Source organism: Bidens hawaiensis, unplaced genomic scaffold (assembly GCF_021521415.1).
Source record: "Bidens hawaiensis isolate Kalapana, Puna unplaced genomic scaffold, B.hawaiensis_p1.1 tig00029296_1, whole genome shotgun sequence".
NCBI lineage: Eukaryota > Viridiplantae > Streptophyta > Magnoliopsida > Asterales > Asteraceae > Bidens > Bidens hawaiensis.
In genome coordinates, this window is record NW_027494831.1 from 241,178 (window position 1) to 266,799 (window position 25,622).

General features: G+C 32.1%; 1 protein-coding gene and 1 pseudogene across 2 annotated transcripts; one reads left to right on the top strand and one right to left on the bottom strand.

Annotated features, from left to right (window-relative positions):
- Window positions 1-4,497: 4,497 nt before the first annotated feature.
- LOC143578568 (callose synthase 7-like) lies at window positions 4,498-22,539 on the top strand (annotated as a pseudogene). Its single transcript, XR_013143299.1, has 42 exons — window positions 4,498-4,693; window positions 6,096-6,196; window positions 6,307-6,419; window positions 6,496-6,583; window positions 6,985-7,092; window positions 7,175-7,297; window positions 7,371-7,460; window positions 7,552-7,643; window positions 7,727-7,850; window positions 8,252-8,386; window positions 8,473-8,549; window positions 8,883-8,976; window positions 9,100-9,222; window positions 9,295-9,412; window positions 9,895-10,227; window positions 10,830-10,882; window positions 11,885-11,945; window positions 12,087-12,168; window positions 12,250-12,299; window positions 12,378-12,464; window positions 12,562-12,663; window positions 13,273-13,373; window positions 13,444-13,525; window positions 13,633-13,793; window positions 14,748-14,871; window positions 14,960-15,063; window positions 15,177-15,276; window positions 16,037-16,188; window positions 16,272-16,381; window positions 16,459-16,578; window positions 16,649-16,717; window positions 16,862-17,045; window positions 17,129-17,231; window positions 17,333-17,455; window positions 17,686-17,804; window positions 17,882-17,965; window positions 18,127-18,239; window positions 18,317-18,546; window positions 18,927-19,725; window positions 20,010-20,060; window positions 21,995-22,179; window positions 22,267-22,539. The product of XR_013143299.1 is annotated as a callose synthase 7-like (transcript).
- A 1,111-nt stretch (window positions 22,540-23,650) lies between these two features.
- LOC143578581 (transcription factor SRM1-like) lies at window positions 23,651-25,124 on the bottom strand. The gene is made up of 2 exons (XM_077062114.1): window positions 24,696-25,124; window positions 23,651-24,061 (listed from the first exon to the last, which is right to left on the bottom strand). The coding sequence occupies exons 1-2, from the start codon at window positions 25,082-25,084 to the stop codon at window positions 23,671-23,673; spliced, it is 780 nt and encodes a 259-aa protein (XP_076918229.1). The 5' UTR covers window positions 25,085-25,124; the 3' UTR covers window positions 23,651-23,670.
- Between the last annotated feature and the right edge of the window lie 498 nt (window positions 25,125-25,622).

Below are 25,622 nucleotides of genomic sequence, written 5' to 3' on the forward strand. Positions count from 1 at the left end.
CTTCTAAAAATATATACATACAAAAATAATAAATGTTAACTTATGGATGTCGCCTATATGTTGAAAATCAATACGACCAAATTATAAAATAACACTTCTAGTTCTTGTTATTAATCTACTATTTTGTTTTCTCATGTCGCTATCTGACAAAAAAATCAGTTTGAACATTATAATCAGATTCTACAATCTTTTTTTATAATTAAACAGATCTTCACACGTGTCATAACTTTAAGAAAAAAAAATAATAAGTTTGTCAAATTAACGATTTGAGTAATGGATTGTCTCATTATCTCAATGTGATATATTGAAATTTTAGGTGGTATGTATATATAGGGAAAACTTAAAATACACAGAGATAAAAAAAATGAAAAGTGTGAGAATATTTATGGCCATACAAAATAATAATAAAAAGTTATAAATCAAAATATAAATAGAAACCAAAAAAATTTAAAAAACTAAAATGTTTCCCCTGTCATTCTAGTTAAAAAAACAAAGACACAATGTCAAAAAAAAAGACACAATGATGAAAATGAACAAAATACGCAATTATAACTAAAAAAAACACAATAGATCGCAAAATATAACACAATGCCGAACAAAATATAACACAATGTTGAGTAATAAAACACAATATAAAAATAAGACACAATGTCAAGGGAAAAAACACAATCAATGACGAAAATAAACATAAAACACAATGATAAACAAAAAGACACAAAAATATTGTTTTTTTAAGAACAAGAAAGACGGTGTTAACATTTTTGTGTTTTTACCTTGTTTGTTTTTTTATTAAATTTTAAGTTGTAAGTTTTTTATTATTTTTTATATTTTTGAAGGGTTTTTTTGTATATCTATAAATCCTTTTTGTCGTTTTCATTTTTTTTTCTCATTTAATATAATAACTTAACCCTGTATATATATTACCTTTGAACGAAAATACACTAATTTTAAGATTGATTGTATGGATAAAATATGTTTATGTTTATGTCATCAAGTCATATATTTGGCTTTATTTACACAAGTTTCGTACAATAATAGATATGTCGGGTGATAAATAAATAAATCTAATCTTGCATATGAACAAGCTTTCAAAGTTATTAGATATAAATATTTTTATTTTTATCAAATTGATTTTTTCAACCCCCACACGACCCATATATCTATTTGTGTTAAAAACATCAATCATATGTCATACACGCTTAAAATCATGGAGCATGGTCCATTTAGCTAATTTATCTAGATGTGTCAACCGAGTTGGCAAGCTGTAATCAAGTTGTACGCATGCTAATTTTGTTGGTGAGTTGATAAAATAAATTAAAAGATAATCAAACAAAATGACAAGTCGATATTTGTTTAGCTTAGTGTGCAAACAAGTCGAGCCGCTCGTGAACGTTTTGAGATGAGATCGATAAAAAGCTCGAAAGGAGCCGAGCCTAAACCATTGGCAGACCCCAGGACTTTCTATTAATGAGGTCCAATTTTTCGGTGTTCATATTTTTCGGGTAAGTTGTAGGTCCGGTTGGGGCAAGGAAAATAATTAGTTGACTTACCTACATGAATGACCAATCTTTTTTTTTTCCTTTTAATTCCAATCATGATATCCATTTTTATCCTTTTCCGTGAACAAGTAACAAATAAAGCAAAATACTTGATTAGTATTTAGATTATGCTCTAACCAATATTGAAGGTACTTAATCAATCAGCAATAAGGGGTAAATGGTTGTAATTGGCCACCAATATATCATTTTGAATAAGCATGACCTTCTGGTTAACATGATGCGGTATAGTTTGATTATTATCTACCTGTATTATTAAAACAAAATCATTCTTTCACATGTCATTCAATTTGAACAGTCAACTAGGATGTCAACTAATACTATTATCATTTATAGACTTACTAACAAAGTTACAAATACAACTTTAAATGTTGTATTAAATGGCATTTTTAGATATTTATGAATTATAAAATTTTATTTATCATTATTTATATCTTATGAATCCATAAGGTATTGCATATATTATTAACTTTAACTTTTTTGTTGTATTTTTTAACTACCCGTGTATTGCACGGACTATATCCTAGTTTATCTAAATAAAGTGCTTGTCATTTGCTTTTGGGATTACTCTATAAAATAGTAACTAAGTTTTGAAATTGTTTCAATCAGGTCACTAATAAAATATTTTGTTTCAATAAGGTTACTAAAGTTTTATTTTTGTTCCATTCATAGATATTTTACCTGTATAGCAGGTTATCTAGTTCTTTTTATTGTTAAATAGTTTGACGTTGCATAATATTTTTTAAAAATTGAAAAAATTAGTATAAATTGAGAAAAAAAATTTTTAATATGGCAAAAAAAAAGAAAAGAAAAGAAAAAAAATTGCAAAATTGCAAAAAAAAAAACTAAAAAATTGCGAAAAATTACAAAGTAATTAATATGTTCCTATATTTTTTTTTGTATTGAAGCGTGCAATTAATAATTGTACTATTAAATATTTTAATATCACCTAACTATCTTTTTGAAATTTTTCTAAATGGTGGTTTCTTTATAAAAAACATAACTTAAATTTTTCTACTTTTTTTTTTTTGTCATTTTCATAATTTAAAAATTATTTTTCTTAATTGCTACTAATTTTTTCAATTTTTTAAAAAAGTATTATGCAATGTCAAACTATTTAAAAAAACTAGGTAGCTTGATATCCAGGTAAAATATTTAGAATTGAAACAAAAAAGAAACTTTAGTGACCTGATTGGAACAAAATATTTTATGAGCAATCTAATTGAAACAATTTTATTGCTTTATTAATATTTTATAAAATAATCCCTGAGCTTTAATCTCAGCAGGTAGTTCTTATTTTGTATGCATCATTTAATATTTTTTGTTAATAAGACTCACCATAAAAGCTAACAGCCCTCATAATAAATCTATATAAGCACCAATGAAACGACAATTGCATCCTAGTATAGCTTGTAAATCTTACACCATTCAAATTCATACATATTCGTCCAACCAGCCTAAAGTTTCATTTTATTTTTCAATTAGTAGTTTAATCTCGCTTTTATCTTTCTTCATGCAAGTCCCACATCGCCACGTAAAGAAACCCACCTACCATGACCTCTTTATGAAAATGAAACCAAATCAATACCAAAAAATGAGTTTTTAACTTTATTAAGGCTCAAACACTTATAGGGTTTATTAATTTGAGAGTATAGGTTCCGTCAATTAATTCTTATAGTTATAGGATTCATAGAAAATTTAATATAACGTCTCTAAATATTTTTTAAAAAACATTGGGGTGGTCCAGGAACCTCGACCCACATAATACGAGTCTGTGTCTTGGCCTGAGCCTCAAATAAAGCTTGTCTAGCCATCGAGGTTGAGCTCGAGCCTTATATGGCTCTTTTAAGCCCATTTAAAGTTTTTCACATAATATATAAAAATAATTAAAAATGTATATAAAGTAATTAACAAATAAGAAGGAAAAGGTTAAAATGCAAATAGGGAAAAAATGTGAAGTGTTAGAAAGATTTGTGGCCACGTAAAAAAACCTTTATAAAATTTTAAAAAATAATAATAAAAAAATTATAACTCAAAATATAAATAAAAAAAACTAAAATGTTTCCCCCGTCTTTTGCGTTCCAAAACAGAAAAAAGACTAAAAAGACATAGTCGAGAAAAAAGACGCCAGACAAAATAAACAAACAACACAATGATTCATAAAAAAGACATAATAAATCACAAAATATAATACAACGCCGAGCAAAATATAACACAACGTTGAGTAATATAACACAACATCAACTATTATCAAGAAAAAAAAAGATGCAATCAATGACGAAAACAAACAAAAAACACAATAATTTTTTTTCCCTTAACATTTTTTTTAAAATGAGGAAGACGAGAGAACCATTTATGTGTTTTTAGCTTTATTAGCTTTATCAATTTGTTTCTTTTTAATTTTGAGTTATAATTTTTTATTGTGTTTTTATAGTTTTTTTTATTACGAATCCTTTTCATATTTTTTATTTTTGTCTTTTATTATAGAATAACTTAACCCGAAATAATAAACAAACCAAGAGCGAAACACATATTTGAAAAATAAAATAACTCACAAGCGAAACTCAATCTTAAAAGAAAAAAAAAATCCAAGCTCTATGGTAAGGTAAGTCAAAACTAGCCTAAACTATGTTTTTACCATATATATATTATAGATATATTAATAAAAAAAGGCGGGAAAGAGAACATAAAGCAAAGAAGGTGGGTAATCGAGTCATGATCACTTTATTCAAAAGTTAGTTTACAAACATAGTCGTTCAATTCCTTAACCCTGTAAGCTAACTCTCACTTCCTCTCAATTCAACACAAAAATAAGATAAAATAAAATAAAAAAAGGCTTCCAAAAAGCAAAAACAACAAAAGCCAAAATGCACACTCAAAAGATCCCAATATATATATGCCAATGAATCTGAATCATCAAATTATGATCATGTGAACAATGATGGCGAGTACGAGTGGAACAAAAGACGGAGTAGGAGGAGGTCAGGCTAGGACAAGGAGGATGTCGAGGAGTTCGGGGTTGATTGATCCGTATGCACACGACAGTGAGGTTGTGCCGAGTTCGCTTGCTGCGGTGGCTCCCATCTTGAGGGCTGCCAATGAGGTTGAGAAGGATAACCCCAGGGTTGCTTATTTGTGTATGCATCTTCAACTTTAATATTCATCTACGGTTTTTGGTTGATGAAACCAAGCAAAATAACGAAATTTTGGTTTTTGAAGAAAATTGTTTAGTTTGGGCTTGTTTGGTTTTGGGCTGAAAACGAAAAAAAAAAAAACGGATATTTTGGTTTTTGAGTTTTTGAAGAAAAGTGTTAAGTATGGGTTTGTTTGGTTGTCATTTGGGCTTGAAAATTTTGGGCCAAAAAAAAAAGTTGCCTGAAACCGAACAAAAACTGAAATTTTAGTTTTTGAGTTTGTTGTAGTTTTTGAAAATTGTTCAGTTTTTGTTTGTTTGGTTTTGCTATTTGGGCTTGAAAATTTGGGCTGAAAAAATAATTTTTCTTAAACCAAAATTTTGGTTTTTGAGTTTTTGAAAACAATCAAGTTTCGTTTTCAGTTTGTTCGGTTTTGCCATTCGGGCTGAAAAGAAAACACCGGCTAAAACTGAATATTTTGGTTTTTGAGTTTGTTGTAATTTTTGAAACTTTTCAGTTTCAATTTATTTGGTTTTGCTGTTTGGGCTTGAAAATTTTGGGCAGAAAAAAAAAAGGTTTCCTTAAACCAAAATTTTGGTTTTTGTGTTTTTGAAAACCATCAAGTTTCGGTTTCGGTTTTTCCATTTGGGTTTGAAAATTTTGGGCTAAAAAAAGTTGGCTAAAACCAAACCAAAAGCCAAAATTTTGGAGTTCTGAGTTTTTTTGAAAACCGCTAGTTTTGCTATTTGGGCTTGTAAATTTTTTTATTTTTTATTATTTTTTTGGGGGTGGGGGAGATGTTGGCTAAAAACCATGAATTTGGGCCTAAATTAGTTACTTAATTAGTTATACATTTGGTCTTAAATATTTGGGTTTAACTATATATTAATTAGTATAACTTACTTAAATCAAAATAAACAATGAAAGTTCGGTTTAGAGGATGAACAGACTTGTCTAATAACACGCAAAACCAAACCGAAAGTTCGGTTTTCGCGAAAACATTAAACCAAACCGTCATTTTTAGTTACTGTTCTGTTATTTCTGTTTGGTTTTTTCGGTTTCGATGCATAGCCCCATTTACAGTTCTAGGGTTCCTATCTTAAAATGTGTAGAATAATTATTTTCATTTGAGTTTGGATAATAATAGTTCATGAAATTTACCGACTTCGAACTTTTGATACGTCTAGTTATAAGAAACATACTGAAATTGTTACCTGGAGTTTACTAAATTTGAATATTTAGAAACATTTATCTGTTTCTGCTGATTGATGGGTGTTATATATACAATCTCATCATTTAGAAGATGAAAAATAAACCTGCAAGCTAGCAGTTGATGTTAACTGCAATGTATGACTCTGCACATAATATAAATATATAATCAAGATGTTTGACTTTGTTGACTTAGGCCGGTTTCATGCATTTGAGAAGGTGCATAGGACGGACTCTAATTCTACTAGACGTGGTGTTCGCCAATTCAAGACCTACTTGCTGCATAGACTTCAAAAGGTACATAGATTTGGTTTAATAATCCATTTTATGTTCATAATAAGAGTATGATCACATTACTTTCGATTTATATATTTATCATGGAAATCGGGACTTTTTTCATTTTGCAGGAAGAAGTAGAGACGAAACCTCGATTAGCAAAAAGCGATCCTAGAGAAATCCAGATGTACTACCAAAATTTCTACGAGAAAAATATCACAGAGGGTCAATATACAAAGAAACCGTGGGTCTTTCGTTTATGATTAACACATTTCATTATATTCTTTTGTTATTATTCTAAATTTTATTATCTTTCAAAGTGAGGAGATGGCTAAGATTTTCCAGATTGCGATGGTCTTGTATGATGTATTGAATACGGTGGTAGCTAAAGGAAAAATCGAACCTGAGGTATAGCTGATCTAACATACATATCTTGTATTCGAGGTGGCATTATGGGTGGGCTGAGGTCAAAGCGGTCAACTTTTTGTATGGGTCAAACAGGCCGGGCCGGGCCGGTCGGCCCACAAACATTTTTGTCCATTTTCTTTACATTGGTAATGTACTAATGTCTTGATTATGATTGCAACTTTGCAAGAACAATATTATAACAATAAATACTTAAATATTGCATTTTTTGCGCTTATAGCTAACTTTTATGATTTGAAGCATTTGACCCGTTTGAGGTAAAATAAAACACAACCCGAACCGACCCATCATGAGTAAATGGGTCGAAATTGCCACGTCTAAGTATAACTAATATTTATAATTTTTGTTATTATGGAATATTACATACTAAAATATATTTGCAGACTCAAAGATATGCCAAATATGTAGAGAGAAATGAACAATATGCACACTATAACATTCTTCCTATATATGCTGTTGGGGTTAAACCAGCAATTATGAAGCTTGCTGAGGTTGTGTTTTGATCAATACAAATGCTTAATTTTCTTTTCCTTTATTTATTTATTTATTGATTTATTTATTTTAATATCTTAGATTGAAGCGGCTCTGCAGTCTCTCCAAAATATGGCTGATCTCCCACTTCTTAATAATCCCATGGATAGTGACAGAGCTGTTAACGATATACTCGAATGGCTAGCTTTAATATTTGGATTTCAGGTAAATATTGTTCTTGTTCAAGCCAGCTTTTATAATTCTGTTTTAGTTTAAATAATTATGTTCACAAATGAAGAAAGGAAATGTTGCAAATCAACGAGAACATTTAACGTTGCTACTTGCAAATATCTATACAAGGTCCAAGATATTAGAAGATGGCGAGGAGGTAAAGCTTTCACCAGCATATTAAATAACAAAACATATCACAGTTATTTAATTTGATTACACTTATTAATTATCATTTTGCATATTTGTAGTTGGATAGCCGCACGATACAGACGCTAATGGATAAATTGTTCAAGAACTATAATGCATGGTGTGATTATTTGCACTGCTCATCAAACCTCAAGTAAGTTATTCTCAATATTTGAAAGTTGAAGCTTTTATATAATATTTTATAGTATACTTTATTGTTTTTTTTTTGTCACATAGGTTTCAACCTGATGCAAATAGGCAGCAGTTAGAGCTTCTATACATCGGGCTCTATCTACTTATTTGGGGTGAAGCGTCAAATATCCGTTTCATGCCTGAGTGTATCAGCTATATTTTCCACAATGTATGTTTATTTATCTCAAAGTTAAGTTTGTGCACTTTCTGTTATACTTGTATATCATAATCAATATGGAATAAATAAACAAACAAACAAACCGAAACTACATAGTTATCATACGCACCTTTTAATGTAACATAATATTAGTTATCTTCTACACATATTGTGTAGTTACCGGATTATTCTTGAAAAATATTTAAGATACATTCTAGTCTTGAAGTTGAAAGTAAGATGATTTGACCTTAAAAGTCAACTGAACTCATACTGTCTGATTACTAAGCCAAAATGGGAATATGCAGCTTTATTTATTAACATTATTATTATTATTATTATTATTATTATTATTACTATTAAGGGAGTATTGATTGTGAGATGTTACTCACCACATGTTTTTATTGGATATTTAGATGGCAAATGAACTTCATGGAATTTTGTTTAGTAATGCGGAATCTGTTAGCGGGGCGACATATCAACCAGAAGCAGTTGAAGAAGAATCATTTCTGCAGAAAGTTGTGGTGCCTATTTATAAGGTTATGCATAAGGTAGTAAAATTTCAGTTCCACTTTTATTCAAATATGTTTATGAAATTTGGCGAGTTATTAAACATTTTGTTCTTACATGATGACAGGAAGCCATGAGAAACCGAGGCGGCAAAGCAAGCCATTCTTCTTGGAGAAACTATTATGACCTTAACGAATACTTTTGGTAGCACACCTCTGTAACTGAACTAATATATATATTTTTTGTATTCGCATTTAACATACTACTTAGAGTTAAATAATAAACATAAAAGGAAACGGATCAAACGAGTAAAAAAAAAATCCAAACTGTATTTTTAACGCATAAAATCTTTTATGTTTTTTATCTAAAAGATAATATTATAATTGCACTAATATAAATTTTGTAATCATATCTTACATGCTAATGATTACAGTTTTCATATAAAAAGGTGTTTCGGGTCAACCTTACCGATTTTGACTTGTTGCTTTAACCGCGCGTTTTGACACTACTAACAGAAACTTTAATCTCTCTTTACAGGTCTGACAAATGCTTTAAATTAGGGTGGCCAATGGACCACAGTTCTGACTTCTTTGTTAGCGCTGGATCTGATAATAAACTGCACGAAAACGAGGTATTAGTTCGACTTTACAGTTTCTAGTATTCTTTTATTTGTATACTAGTATTTAACTTAAAATGCTTATATAAGCAGCCTTTTGTTTCATATGATTTCATAAGTTTTTTTTTTTTTGGGCAGGAGGTCAACCATGTCATATCTGAAAAGAGGATACCTAAAACAAATTTTGTTGAAGTGCGAACGTTTCTGCATCTCTACAGGAGTTTCGATCGAATGTGGATGTTTCTTATATTGGTTTTTCAGGTATATATGTTAACATCATAATATTTTCTATTAATGTTTTTATACCAGGATTAAATTTATATACACTTGCAGGCTATGCTTATTATTGCATGGCATGAAGATGGATCATTTTTTGGAATTTTTGATGATGATGTCTTTGGGAGTATTCTGAGCATATTCATTACTTCATCTGTCCTTAACTTTTTCCAAGGTATTTTTATGAAATAGTTAATGAGTAAGGTGCTATTGGTTTTTTCAAAGGTAAACTGTCTGCAGTCTGCGGACCACATTTGCAGACATCTGCAGAAGAAGAGGTGGATCAAACCTCTGCAGTCTGTAAGAATAAGACTGCTTATTTTTTAACGTCTGCAGGCTGCTAAAATAAACTGGTGGTGGTGTACGAACTTTAGTAGTGGGTGGTGGTGGTGGTGGCAGACAGTGGGTGGTGGTAGTTGGTTGTGGTAATGGTATTTTAATGAATTAGCTAATGAGTAAATTATGAAAACTGAAACATTATTATTATTACAATAATAATCTCGATTTTGAATAAAATGATTTAGAAAGTTGTATGCATTAAGAATACACTAGCTTACTTTTTGATTCTACGCATATGACCCGTTTAGTCGTTCACATGATCCATTCATTAATTGTCTTTTACGGGCCTAATTTTTTTTGGTCATTTATGTTTTGCAGCTTCTTTAGATGTGATTCTTAGCTACAATGCTTGGAGGAGCTTAAAAAACACTCAGATACTTCGTTATCTTCTAAAACTTACATTTTCGGCATTTTGGGTAGTGATTCTTCCCATCGGTTATTCAGGATCCGTTAAGAATCCAACCGGGGTTGCAAGGTTCTTTAGTAATTTGGGAGGAAATCAAGGGGACCGGTTCGCTTTATTACTATCTTGTTGCCATTAATTTGATGCCAAATGCATTGTCTGCTTTGCTATTTCTGCTACCACCTTTGAGGAGATACATGGAGTGCTCTAATCGACGTGTAATTGTTTTTGTAATGTGGTGGGCCCAGGTACTTAACTTCCCTTTTTATAATATGCATCATCATCGTCGAACTGAGTAAATCCCACTAATAGCAAAGCTATGGTAGAGTCTGAGGAATAGAGAGTCTACTTCTGGTGAGACCTCGGCTCGATAGCAGTTTAGCATCAAGCCTTGGACATAAGGTACATAGCACTCAACCATCGGGACACCCATCGGCTGATTGGTGCATGTACCCTTGTCTTTCAGCTATCAACGCCACCACATGATGCATGATTAACCTTCTGTCACTTTTAACGTTATTTTCACGAAATTAGTAAAATAACATCAAAATTAGTACAATTTCACTTTTGTCCCCCAAGGGCTCACACATATATACATTATATGCGCACACCACAAGCAGGGTGCCTAATATGTAACATATTAATATACATTATAGGTGGGTATAACTAAAAGCTATACTATTGCAATGACAATCTATTTTCTGAGATAAAATGATTTTGGAGGTTTTATGCATTTGAATCGTTTTTGGGTGACTTTCCGTTTCAGTTTTAACCAATTATTATTATTACTACCATTTGTTAGTGGAAAAATATAACCGGAATTGATTTCAAACTTGTCGACTTTTTTCAGCCAAAGCTCTATGTTGGAAGAGGCATGCATGAAGACATGTTTTCCCTTTTGAAGTAAGAATGAAGAGTTAATTGATGTCCGCATATATATATACACACACACATATACATACAAAATTTTGTATAAAAAATGTTAGTTATTAAGAGTTCCTTCAAGTTCTTAAATAATTTAAGAGTTCCGTAATGATGCTCATCCTATATATATATATATATATATATATATATATATATATATATATATATATATATATATATATATATATATATATAAGGATCCTAAGAGAACCATTGGCAAATTGAGAACTTTGAGAACCATTTTTTACCACTAAAAAAAACCTCTAAAAAATATTTAAAAAATTATAAAACAAAAAAAAACGAAAATTTTAAAAAAGTAAAAAACCAAAATTCTTATATTTCATTCCGGTTTCATTAAAAAAAACCGAAATTCTTTTTTTCTTTTTAATTCGTATTATATCTATACACATATGTATACTTTCATTTAATCTCTAGTTACATAATGTACATATATGTACATTATCATTTACCTTAAATTATACATATGTGTATAGAAAAAAACATGTGTGTACATATTATACATATATGTATAATAAAAAAACCGATTTTTTTTCTTTTTAATTCGTATTTTACCTATACACATATGTATACTTTCATTTAATTTCTAGTTACGTAATATACACATATGCACATTATCATTTACCTTAAATTATACATATGTGTATAGGAAAAAAACATGTGTGTACATATATTTACATATTATACATATACGTATAATTTAGCTAAACCGAGAATTTTTTTTTTATGTTTTTTTTAGAAACAGGGATGATAAATAAGAACTTTGGTTTTTTTAGTTTTTTTTATTTTTGTGTTTTTTTTGTTTTTTTATTTTTTTATTTTTGGGTTTTCTTGTGGTTCAAAATGGTTTTTACCGTTCTCAGTTTCCAAAAAGTTCTCGCATCCTCTTTATATATATATATATATATATATATATTTGTGTGTACTTAGTTTGTTTTTAAACGTATAACACTTGACATTTAGGTACACACTGTATTGGATGCTGGTGTTAGTAAGCAAGTTTTCATTCAGCTACTATGTGGAGGTTGTTCTTTTAGCATGTCATACTGTCTTTATGTGCACAACTGCTCTCGCTAATCGTTTGACGTTTATTGATAAGCTCATAAGCTCTATGACTGTATTTCTGTAAGCAGTTTTTATGCTCATTTTCATATATTTTTGATAGATATTGCAACTGGTTGCACCCACAAAAGTAATCATGGAAATGAAAATCAACATATACGAGTGGCACGAGTTCTTTCCGAACGGTAAATTATTTTTTTAATCCCATTTTTGTGATTTCCTTTTTCCATTAGAACCTGATTCTTTTTTTTTTATTATTATTATAGTGTCTCATAATATTGGTGTTGTTATTGCTATTTGGGCTCCGATTGTCATGGTAAGTATCCTTAGAACAAATACTTTTACTGGGATTTTACGCAACCGATTAAATGCTAAGAGATATTTCTTCCTCTAGGTTTATTTCATGGATGCACAAATATGGTATGCGATATTTGCCACCGTAATTGGTGGAATCTATGGTGCTTTTAGCCACTTGGGTGAGGTTAGTTTAGTACTGTCAACATGATTTCTATTAAGACTGGTAACTTGACAAATTCTTTATTTTGTAATAATATCAACTTTCTGCCAATATTTGTTAGGTTCGAACACTTGGGATGCTGCGGTCGCGGTTTTATTCAGTCCCTGAGGCTTTCTATGAACGCCTTGTACCAATGCAAAAAGAACTCAAAAAAGATCCCTTGGTATCCTCTACAATATGTTTTCTTTTTAGTTTTTACCATAGTTATAAAAAGCCCTCGCTTCGTGCGCCTAGGCCCCAATATCTGCGCGTCTAGTTCCTAGGCCCTCGCCAGTGGTGAAGCTTGGACGAGTTCATCGAGGGGGGGGGGGGGGGGGAAGGGGGCTCAAAATGTATTAAAAAAATCATAAAGAAGGGGGGGGGGGGGCTCAAACTTACAGTTGAAAACGAGTAAATTTACACAACTATGCAAAAAAAACAAGGGGGGGCCGGGCCACCCTGGGCCCTCATTAAGCTTCGCCATTGGCCCTCGCTTCTTGAAGGTGACAACACCTCTACTGGCATTGATGACAGATCAAGAACAATAGTCATTTGAACCTTTACTGTTTATTACTTTTTGACCTTTTGGTTTTTATGTTTTTAACATTTTAGTATAATATATTTATGTATTTTTTTTATTTAAGTGCGCTTTTTTATCCTGGGCCCTCACTTTTTTTGCGCCTCGCGCCTAAGCCCCAGGCGAGGCCTATGCGCCTGGCGCCTTTGATAACTATTGTTTTTACATTTCTGCTTATTTTAGTCTTACTTTGTCTTGATGGAAAATGGTATATAGGAGGATGATTCACTGGTAATAAGAAAGAACATAGCAAAATTTTTACAAGTGTGGAACGAGTTCATATATTCGATGCGAACGGAGGATTTAATCAGCAACAGGTTTATATGTCTAAACTAAATTAATCTAATTAATGTGCACTTTTTTTTAATAATATGTTTTATTTATTAGGGAGAGAGATCTACTCCTTGTACCATATACAACAACTGATGTCTCAGTTATCCAATGGCCGCCTTTCCTGCTAGCCAGCAAGGTTCAACTCCTTTATATTTATATAAATTGTTATTATTATTATTATTATTATTATTGTAATTTATTGTGAATCATGTATTGACTCTTTTCTACTTATTAATTATTAAGATCCCAATAGCATTAGACATGGCCAAAGATTTCAAAGGAAAAGAAGATGCAGACCTCTTTAAAAAGATCAATAATGATGATTACATGTACTCTGCAATTATTGAGTGTTATCAAACACTTCAGGATATATTATTGGGCCTTCTTGATGATGAAGACAAGCGGTAGGTCCTATATTTATGCCACCTTTGTTATTACTAACGGAGTTAAACGTCTGTTAGTCTAATACTTACCTGGCACGCCTGTTGTCAATAAACATCTATATGCCAGCATTACGTGGCAATAATCATCTGGTTCTTTTTAAGAAAATTGGTTTTAAATGTGGGTGGCAAATGTGACCCATGGGTTGAATGAGTTATAATAAAATGTATATAATGGGTCAGAATGGGTCAAACTAAAAAAAGAAAAGGATTGAAACGGGTCAAAACGGACTGACATTTCTTGAGGTTTTTTTTTATTTTTAATGGAACGAGAAAAACAGAGGAAACATTTTGGTTTTTTTTACTTCTTTGGTTTTTGATTTATATTTCGAGTTTTGATTTTTTAATTGTTTTTTTTTTGAATTTTTTAATGAGGGCTTTCTGAAATCTCAACCCATTTTGACCCATTTCAAAAATCCCTCATTAAAAAATTCAAAAAAAAAAAGTTTAAAAATCATAGCTCGAAATATAAATGAAAAACTAAAAAAGTAAAAAAAACTAAAATGTTTCTCCGTTTTTCTCGTTCCATTAAAAAAAACTCAAGATATGTCAACTCATTTTTGCCTGTTTCAATCCTTTTTCTTTTTTTAGTTTGACCCATTCTTACCCATTATATACATTTTATTACAACTCATTCAACCCATAGGTCACATTTGCCACCCATAGTTTTAAATAATCCCAACTATGCCCTGTTAGGAAATAACAGTCCCAACTAAAGGTGTATATTTTTTCCAACGGTCCACTAGGCGTGCCACGCAAGCAATAGACTAACGGAGACTGTCCGTTAGTCGCGGACTGTTGGAAAAAAAATACACCTTTAGTTGTTACTGTTAGGATTATTTAAAACCAATTTTCCTTATTATTACAGTTATTGCTATTATTTATAACTCATCTGTTATTGAACTTGTTACCTTGTAGGATCATACGCCATATATGCCGTATAATAGAAAACAGCATTCAGAATCGAGCGTTTTTAAGTACATTTCGTATGAGTGGATTGCCATCACTCAATGATAAGTTGGAGAAGTTCTTAAGTCATCTGGTAAGCCTTTTATTGTAATAATTAAAGTGTTATTAACTTACTATTATACTTGGTTTTTAACTCTCCATTGGGTGTATTTCAGTCTCAGCTAACTGATTATGATGACGTGGAGAGAAACACACACATAATCGTTAACGACCTTCAAAATCTTATGGAGGTTATCATACATGATGTTATGCTGAACGGGCGTGAGTAAGTTTTCACATGCATGCATATCACATGGATTTTTATCTCTGATGTGTGACATGGTTTATGCTATTGTTATTTATTATTTCACTTATACGATGAAATGTACGGGTTTTTAGATGGCTTGACACATATCATAATAGTCGGGGCAATGACATAAAGGAGAGATTTGATGGTATCAATATCCGACTCACTCAAATTAAATCTTGGAAAGAGAAGGTATAACTACTTGACACTTTTAGCAATATGGTATTTGTGATCATAATTGAAGTATCTGCATATGATTTTGAAAAATGGACAAAAGTACCCTTCTGTTTCGACTTGCATACTATAAATTTTCAAATATACCCCTACAAACCTCTTAAATATCATACATACCCAAACCAAATATAAAATATCATACACACACACACACACACACACACATATATATATATATCTATATATATATATATATATATATTTATTTATTTCAGAACTCCAAAAAAGTTAAGAACTTATAGGAACTCATAACAACCAAACATTTTTTTGATTTTTTTCATACATTAATATTGTTTGAGACTAGTTTTACCATATTTTATATAAAAAAATTTATTACATATATAAATCACAAGTTTACATATGTGTAAAATTTATGTAATAACAAACTTACATATATGTAAAAAAAATTAGATATGTGTAAAAACTAATTTTTATAATTGTAATCGTAAATATAGATATAAAAAGTGATAAAACTACAATCAAATAACATTAACATACAAAAAACTTTATAAAAAACGTTAGTTATTAAGAGTTCCTTCAAGTTCTTAACTAATTTAAGAGTTCTGTAATGATACTCATCCATATATATACTATATATGTGTGTGTGTGTGTGTGTGTGTGTGTGTGTGTATCCTTTAATAAATAAAATAGTTTATGATTTGACTATTTTAGTTTTATGTTATGTTATGTTTAAGTAATATTTTATTTGCGCATACAGGTAGAGAGGCTGCATTTGCTTCTGACTGTAAAGGAGTCTGCAATTAACGTGCCGATGAATTTAGAGGCCCGCAGACGAATCACTTTCTTCACAAACTCGTTGTATATGAAAATGCCAAATGCTCCAAAAGTTCATAACATGATGTCATTTAGGTCAGTAAATGGTGTCACATTATATGTGTTATGCAGTTTAAATTTTGTTACTCATAATGTAAACTCACATAGTTTAAAAACAGTGTGCTGACTCCATATTATAAGGAAGATGTTCTGTATTCTGAAGAGGACCTTCATTTTGAAAACGAAGACGGAATCTCAATTTTGTTTTATCTTCAGAAGATATATCCAGGTGATTCTTGACCTCATTTGGCTGCATAGCTAAAAGATTGTATTAAAAAAAATGACTTTACATGTAAATAAAATCAGATGAGTGGCAAAATTTTGAGGAACGGATTAATAATCCAAAACTAAGAGTTACCGAAGAAGGCAGAAGAGAAGCGACGCGCCAATGGGTGTCTTACAGAGGACAAACACTTTCAAGAACAGGTTTTGTCATGTTTCTTCTCATGATTTGTTAAATTTCGAAAATTTATTTATATGATTATTTATTTTTCAGTTAGAGGGATGATGTACTACAAGAAAGCACTTGAACTTCAATGCTTCTTAGACTCTGCTGACGACACGGGTTAGTATAATCTAGAGGTGCCAAAATATGCGGGTCGGATGTGTTAGATAACGAGTCAAAACGAGTATATAAAAGTCAACCCAGTTGACTTTTTTTTTATTTGACTTGATGCAAATAAGCTAACTGCTAGTCTTTCAACTGCAGCAATTTTTAATGGCTACCGAACGGTTGATATGAATAAACACAGGGCTCTCAAAGAACATGCGCAAGCGCTAGTAGATTTGAAGTTTACATATGTTGTTTCGTGCCAGATTTATGGTGCGCAGAAGAAATCAAGTCCCGGTAGAGATCAAAGTTGTTATGCTAACATACTTGATCTAATGCTTAAGTAACTACTTTCACCTTTTTATATTAACTTTGTTACTGGTTGTTGCATGTTATAATTAGACCGTGATCGTTTGATTGTTTCAGATATCCATCTTTGCGTGTGGCTTATATAGACGAGAGAGAGGATACCGGTAACGAGAAGGTTTACTACTCAGTTCTGGTCAAGGGTGGGGATAAATTAGATGAGGTAACTAACTAACTAACTAACTAACTAACTATATATTATAGTATAAGTGATAAGTTTCTAATGAAGTAAAGTTTAATAACTATATAAAATTTATAATTCAGGAAATATATCGTATCAAGCTTCCTGGTCCACCGACGGAGATTGGTGAAGGAAAACCTGAAAATCAAAATCATGCAATTATTTTCACTCGTGGGGAGGCCCTGCAGACTATTGACATGAATCAGGTAACATCGAACGGGTCAAACAAGTTGAAAGTCACCCACGGTCTACTTTTTGCATAAACTGTTCTAAGTTGTTTTATTCAAATTTCAGATTCTATTGCAATAATAACATCTGTAATTAAAAAAAGTTTTAAAGTAGGAAAAATGTTTTTGCAGGTTAAATATTTATGCGTCCAGAAACACTTATCGTTTCGTCTCAACATGTTTCTAAGTATCTTTCATTATATGTTTAGGATAATTACTTTGAGGAAGCATTTAAAATGAGAAACGTTTTGGAAGAATTCTATAAAGATCATCGTGGCGAACGTAGACCAACTATACTTGGACTTAGAGAACATATTTTTACTGGAAGGTTCGTGTTTATATATACATATATGTGTGTGTGCGCGCGCGTATGTTTTTGTACTCAGTCTCTTTGTTAATATGCAGTGTCTCATCACTTGCATGGTTCATGTCCAATCAAGAGACAAGTTTTGTGACAATTGGTCAAAGGATTTTGGCTGACCCTCTGAGGTATTATCATTTATTGCCTTAGTCATAAATATATATATATATATATATATATATATATATATATATATATATATATATATATATATATTATACTTAGCCTATATATATATATATATGATTTTCTGCACATAATATATTTTTCTGCATTATTATTTTCATAGGGTGCGGTTTCATTATGGTCACCCTGATATATTTGACCGAATCTTCCACATAACAAGGGGTGGTATAAGTAAAGCTTCAAAGGTTATTAATTTAAGTGAGGACATATTTTCAGGTAAAACATTGTTTATAAGTAATTAAGGGATTAATGTTTTTTTTTTTTGCGTAGTTATTTTAGCAAGTTTTTTATAGGTTATAATTCGACTCTGCATGGAGGATATGTGACTCATCATGAATATATTCAAGTTGGTAAAGACCGAGATGTTGGTATGAATCAAATATCTCAATTTGAAGCTAAAGTTGCGAATGGAAACGGTGAACAGACGCTTAGTCGGGATGTTTACCGATTGGGCCGGCGGTTTGACTTTTGTAGAATGTTGTCATTCTATTTCACCACAGTTGGTTTCTACTTTAGTAGCATGGTATAGTGAATGAATCAAATATTTTATTATTAATATTTTTTTTTTTTTTGGTAATAAGGAGACCATTGAAATTTGTGAACAATTTCAAATAGGCAACTGCACTAAAAGACCATTTTACCCTTCAACTAAATTTCAAATATGCAATATGCATAGTAAAATGACCATTTTACCCTTCAATTTAACTCACAGTCAGGGGTATTTCTGTCATTTTAGTAGACCATTTGAAAATCGGGTTGCTTCTTTGACCGTTGACTAATTCATTGACTTATTGTAAACTTTCTGCAAACCTTGTTGCATACAACTCCTACTTATATTTACTTCTACCTTTATATATCATTACACATTATTAATCATTGCATTTTCTGATTCTTGTATTCCAGGTCACCGTACTCGTGGTATACGTATTCTTATACGGACGAACATACATGGTCTTAAGCGGGCTCGAAAGAAAAATAATGGAAAACGCAACCATTAACGGTAACCAAGCTTTAGAACAAGCGTTAGCCACCCAATCCGTTTTCCAACTAGGATTACTTCTAGTACTCCCAATGGCAATGGAAGTCGGTTTAGAAAGCGGATTTAGACGCGCCCTCGGTGACTTCATTATAATGCAACTTCAGTTAGCCTCAGTATTCTTCACATTCCAGCTCGGAACCAAAGTACATTACTTCGGAAAAAACAATACTACACGGTGGGTCAAAATACCGAGCCACAGGCCGTGGGTTCGTTATCTTCCATGCAAAGTTTACGGATAACTATAGGTTATATTCAAGGAGTCATTTTGTTAAAGGGATTGAGTTGGGTATGTTATTGGTTATATATCAAGTTTACGGTGAATCGTATAGGAGTTGTGAGTTATCTTTGTTTATAACTTTTTCTATATGGTTTTTGGTGACATCATGGTTGTTTGCTCCATTTGTGTTTAATCCTTCTGGATTTGACTGGCAAAAAACGGTCGAGGATTGGACCGACTGGAAGCGATGGATGGGGAACCGTGGCGGGATTGGAATCGCGCAGGATAAGAGTTGGGAGTCATGGTGGGATGCAGAACAAGAGCATTTGAAGCATACTAATATTAGAGGGAGGTTGATGGAGATTGTGCTTGCTTTAAGGTTTTTTATTTATCAGTATGGGCTTGTGTATCACCTTAACATTGCTCGCCGGAGTAGAAGTATACTGGTATGTGTTGTTTTTTGTGTCGGGAAAGTTAAAGTACAAATTAAATTAGCGTACTAACTGTGAGAATTAAGTAGTTTAATTATATATATACAACATAGTGTAGTGTAATTACAGTATGTAATTACATAATTACACTATGTTGTATATATATAATTACACTACTTAATTCTCACAGTTAGCACGTTAACTTAATTTGTATTTGATCCAAACCCGTTTTTTGTTTTCCTGTTATGCGCTTTTGTTTTTTATATTGTAATTTTACACTGAAAAATTTTCATTTGTAGGTTTATGGGCTTTCTTGGTTGGTTATGATAACTGCTCTTCTTGGCTTGAAGGTATGTATCATGGTAGAAATATAGGGGCGTAAACGAGCCAAACTGAGCTCGAGATCAGCTCTTTTAACTTATGAGAGCTCGAGCTCGGCTCGTTTAACTTACAGGAGCTCTAGCTTGGCCCGTTTAACTTATGAGGGCTTGAACTTGTGATAAAACCCCAAAACTTAAACAGGAAATTAAAGGATAGTTGGCCCGATTCGAGATGGGCTAATCTCCGATTAGCCGATTCGAGTTGGCAATGCTCCAAATATAAGGTTAACAAACCCCAATATTTTTAATATATAAAACATGCATATCCTATAAACTACGACAAGAACATATATATAACTCGAATGGTAGTAATAATTGAAGCGGTTACTTAGACCCTTCGGCTTCCTTTAGCTCTTCATCTTCCTTGGACCCTTCAGCTCCCTTGAATTCGAACGGGTTCGTATCAACTTGGCTCATTTTGAGCTCTATTTCTAAAGCTCGAGCTTGGCTTGTTTCGAGCTCTATATTTATAGCTCAAGTGCCGCTCGTTTTATTTATAATTATTATATATAACATAATATATATATATATATAGTTATTTTTATCATAATTGCATATCTACTTATGAGAGCTCGAGCTCGCCTCGTTTAACTTACAGGAGCTCTAGCTTGGCTCGTTTAACTTATGAGTGCTTGAACTTGGCTCATTTTGAGCTCTATTTCTAAAGCTTGAGCTTGGCTTGTTTCGAGCTCTATATTTATAGCTCAAGCTCAGGTCGTTTAATAATTTATAATTATTATATATAACATAATATATATAGTTATTTTTTATCATAATTGTATATATACTTATGTATTTATTATTTAATATATTAAATAACTGCTTTTCTTGGTTTAAAGGTATGTATAATGATAGAATTAGGGGTGTAAATGACCAATCCAAGCTCGTCTAGGCTCGAGTTCGACTTTGTTAATTTACGAGAGCTTGAGTTCGGCGCGTTTAACTTACGAGAGCTCGAGTTCGGCTTGTTTAACTTACGAGAGTTCGAGTTTGGCTCGTTTAACTTACGAGAGCTCGAGTTTGGCTCGTTTAACTTGCGACAGCTCAAGTTCGGCTTGTTTAACTTACGAGAGCTCGAGTTTGGCTCGTTTAACTTACGAGAGCTCAAGTTCGGCTCGTTTAACTTACGAGAGCTCGAATTTGGCTCGTTTAGCTTGCGAGAGCTCAAGCATGGCTAGTTTTGAGCTCTATTATTGGATCGATTCTTTTTAATGAATAGTTTCTAAAGCTTGAGCTTTTGTGCGTGAGTAGTTTTTCAATATCGAGCTTGGCTTGTTTGCTGTATATTAGTTAATTTAATATACATTTTTAGTTATTTTTTGTATATATTATTAATTATAATTTTTATATATTGCATGATATATACTATTTAGTTATTTTATCATAGCTTTATATATAATAATTATTATTGTATAAAAGTAATTTAATATATTAAACAAAAATCTCGTTTAGGCTCACGAGCCAACTTGAGCTCGACAAGGTGAAGCTCGGGCTTGGGTTCGTTTACTGAACAAGCTTATTTTCAGGCTCGACCTCATTTAAGCTTGACTCAGTTTGAGCTGTTAGCAAGTCAATCTTGAGTAGCTCACGAGCAGCTTGTCTCGTTTACACCCGTAGGTAGAATATATTTATTTCAAATGTGGCAAAATGGACAAGTCAGGAAATGGGCAAAATGGTCAAATGAGTATTTTCTATAAACTGTCCAAAGATAAAGAACTTTTATGTAAGCCGTTCGTTTGTTAAATATGATTACAAAAACTATATTATTTCCGTTATAACTTAACCATTTTTCCTTTAATAACTTCTATAAAAGACTTTGTACATTTGACATTGACCCGGTCATAAGTAAATGGTTTGAGTGTTTAACTTATAATTTTGCTGATTTTTTTTTTTTTTGGTACTAGATGGTCTCAATGGGCAGACGAAGATTCGGGACAGATTTTCAACTTATGTTTAGAATCTTAAAGGCTTTTCTGTTCCTGGATTCTTATCAACTGTAACCGTCTTGTTTGTCGTATGCGGGCTCACTTTAAGCGACATATTCGCTGCTTTTCTTGCCTTCTTGCCAACGGGCTGGGCCTTTCTCCTGGTAAGTTTCAACTTCCCATTACTAAACTAATATACAAAAAAAAAAATTGTTTGCTGATGTGGATATTATATTATGGTGGTTGTGAAGATTGGTCAAGCATGCAGGCCATGTGTGAAGGCCATAGGATTATGGGATTCGATTAAGGAGATGGGGCGCGTATACGAGTGTGTACTCGGGTTGATCATATTTATGCCCATTGTTATATTATCATGGTTCCCATTTGTGTCTGAGTTCCAAACAAGGCTTCTGTTTAATCAAGCATTCAGCAGAGGCTTGCAGATCTCTATGATTCTTGCAGGGAAGAAAGACAAGACAAGGTCTGCTTGAACATAGTTTTGGTTTTTACTTGTAAATTATTATTATTATTATTATTATTATTATTATTATTATTATTATTATTATTATTATTATTATTATTATTATTGTTGTTGTTGTTGTAGTACAATAACACCTTTTATTTAGTTTAACATCTCAAATGGTTTGTATACAAGTTCTCACTTTGGCTTCTCGGTTTTACGGGCGTTTATCGTCCAGCCCAATCGGTGTTGAAAAATTATTTTAGGCCGAACAGCTAACCACAGTGTTTACTTATTTTGATAATTGTTAAGCGGGTCTTGAGCCACTTTGCAGTAAGTTTTAAAAATGGTAAAAATTGATTCTTTAGAATGATTGGGGGTGTAAACGAGAGAAGCCCGAGCTTTACTCGTTCAAGTTAATACAGCTCTTCAAGTCTTAATCTTGAGTTGTATCAAAATCTATTTTTAAAACTCGAGTTCAGCTCATGAGTAGGTTTTTTTTTTTTTTTGTTAACTTGAGCTCGGCTTGGCCCGTTTATTATTTAAATTTAATAAAAAAAACTATGTGTATTTATAACGAACTTTTATATAAATTTTAATTTTACTTTTTATATAAATTCTAATTAACCTCTTTTCTTCAAAATTTTACATTATTTACTTCAATAAGAATTGTCATATAAAACAAAAACTCTATAAATAACAGACTTATGAGCTAGCTTAAGCTTGATAAACAAAGTTCAAGCTCGTTTACTAAACAAGTTATAAGCCCGGGCTCAAGTTTGTTTAAGAGCGGACCATTTTGAGCTTCTAGTGAGTCGATTTGAGTAGCTCACGAGTGTTTTGACTCACAAGTTACACCCCTAAATATGACACACATGCATATATGCATACTCTAAAAAAGCAAGTAAAACCAAAAGGTACTTCCAAATATACTAATAAAAAAAATAAAAAAACACCAACAATAATAAACATAATATCAATAAACACATGACCCTCATAGTTGAGAATCAAGGTTTAACCATGCCTCTACATAAAAGTAACCAAAACATTCATCCATTGTCTTATTTGAATATAATCAAATACTATGATCATCAAACTAATCTCAAAAGACTTCAACAAAAATAATATTTCTAATCAAGATCAACCACAAAACATAACCCTAGCAGCTAACCATTTACACATTTTCCCATCTTAGTTACCTACGACGAGACGCCCTCGGGTCCATGTTTGCTGGTGCGCCGGGGACCACACCATACCCCGCCATGTGTGGTGGCGGGATTACAAGATTAACCGGTGTTCCAACCACTGGCTGACCGATTGCGGTCCCGCCATACATGGTTGGTGGTTGGCTTGATTTACCAGGAGAATCGTTTGCTGGCGGTTGAGGGACTGCCACGTCAGCATTGTTGGCGCTGGTGATGTCATGGATGCTTGACCGGCGCCTATCTTTGTTCATGGAGTTTAGCCGGATGAAGTATTTTTGTGCATGGCTTGCGACTTGGGTCGGGGTGCGGGTCACCACAAAGTTTCGTGATATGCTTCGCCAGTCACCTTTTCCGTATTTCTCCAAACCAAGAAGAAATAATCTGCAAAAAAATGTCATTAATTTATGAATGAGTCGCTTTTGTTCATACTTTATATCTAAGGGTCAGCCCGTTAATTTTTTAAGAATGACTAATAAGTGAACGGGTCAATCTGCAAAAAATCTCTAAGGGTCAACCAGTTATGAACGGGTCAACTTGGTCAATAGCTAAAAGGGGAACGGGCCAAGATGATCTACAAAAATTGTCAGTAACTTATGAACGGGTCAACTTGGGTCAACCGTTAATTTTTTAATAAACACGTAAAAAGGGAACGGGTCAATTTTGGGTCAATATGCAAATATCGTCATTAACCCATGAACGGTTCAATTTGGATCATGCTTTATATCTAGGGGCCAAGTGGTCAGCCCGTTAATTCTAAAAAATAGCTAATAAGGGAACGGGCCAAAAGTCACCCAAAGTGTACTTTTAACGCATAAAACCTCCTAATTATTTAACTCAAATCATTATCAAACATCGTTTTTATAATCACACTATAATTTTCTTAAAAATTTTAGGCTAGAACTAAAATACCTATTCAACAATTTCCATAAATCTTTTTCATACATAGATATATAATTATATATATACAAATGGGAAACTAAAGTTTATAATATAACAGATGAATAAGATATATAACCTGTGTTCCTCCTCACTCCACGCAATCCCTTTACGACATTCTTGCTCTGCCTTTGCCCCCTTACCACCATGACTCGACACATTGACATTTTGACCCGCATTTCCACCTTTCTTACTGGTGCCTACATCGCCAGCGTGGCTTTCTGAGTCATCCAAGGGAGAACTATACACAGGCAGAGGAACAACACCCGACTCTATTCGGTCCACATCCTCAAGCAACAACTCGTAATGCTTCTTGATTTCTTCAACTGATTTATTCCCGGGAACCTCAGCAGCTATTTTCTTAAATCGTTCGTCATCATCTTCGTTGAGATACGTTATAAGTGCGTTTTCAAAAGCGATATCCTGCTCTCTTGACCATACTGACTCTTTGACTTTCTTACCGCTCATTATCTTTGACTTGCTAATTCCAATTTAAGTCGTCCTACCTTCAAAAAGAATTATAATTAAGTATACTAGTCTAAAAGTCTCTTAAATATTCAAGATCAAACAAACGACATGTAAAGTATAGTATCCAGATAGGGAAGGGTTCAAGAGAAAACCACAAAGTTACGAGAAAACCAAGAAAAATACCGCCAACCAATCAATTTATTTAAATCTTTTTTCATTCCTTTCAATTATAAAATTGGTAAAAGAAGTTATAAGTTAAATTAAAAAAAAAAAAGGGTAGTTCACAAAGTTACATATATGCATGTCTTTCGAGGTACATTTTTATTTTTATTTTTTGGCAAAGATTAATAAGATACTAAAAAATGAAAAAAAAAAATTAAAAGTTGTTTTCTCACATCTTTTAAGTTCTCTCATGATCCATAAAGTGTGAGTAGCAGCAGTAAACTACCAATAACACAAAATGATGAAAACTGTATCAGTAACAGATACAAATAGCATAACATAAATATTCAAGATTAATGCGTCCTATAAGACAATT

Excerpts from the sequence above, each read along its gene's own strand:
- LOC143578581 (XM_077062114.1), bottom strand. The coding sequence starts at position 25,084 with ATGAGCGGTAAGAAAGTCAAAGAGTCAGTATGGTCAAGAGAGCAGGAT. Across the intron at positions 24,062-24,695 it reads TGGAGTGAGGAGGAACACAG|ATTATTTCTTCTTGGTTTGG; the intron begins GTTATATATCTT and ends ATTTTTTTGCAG.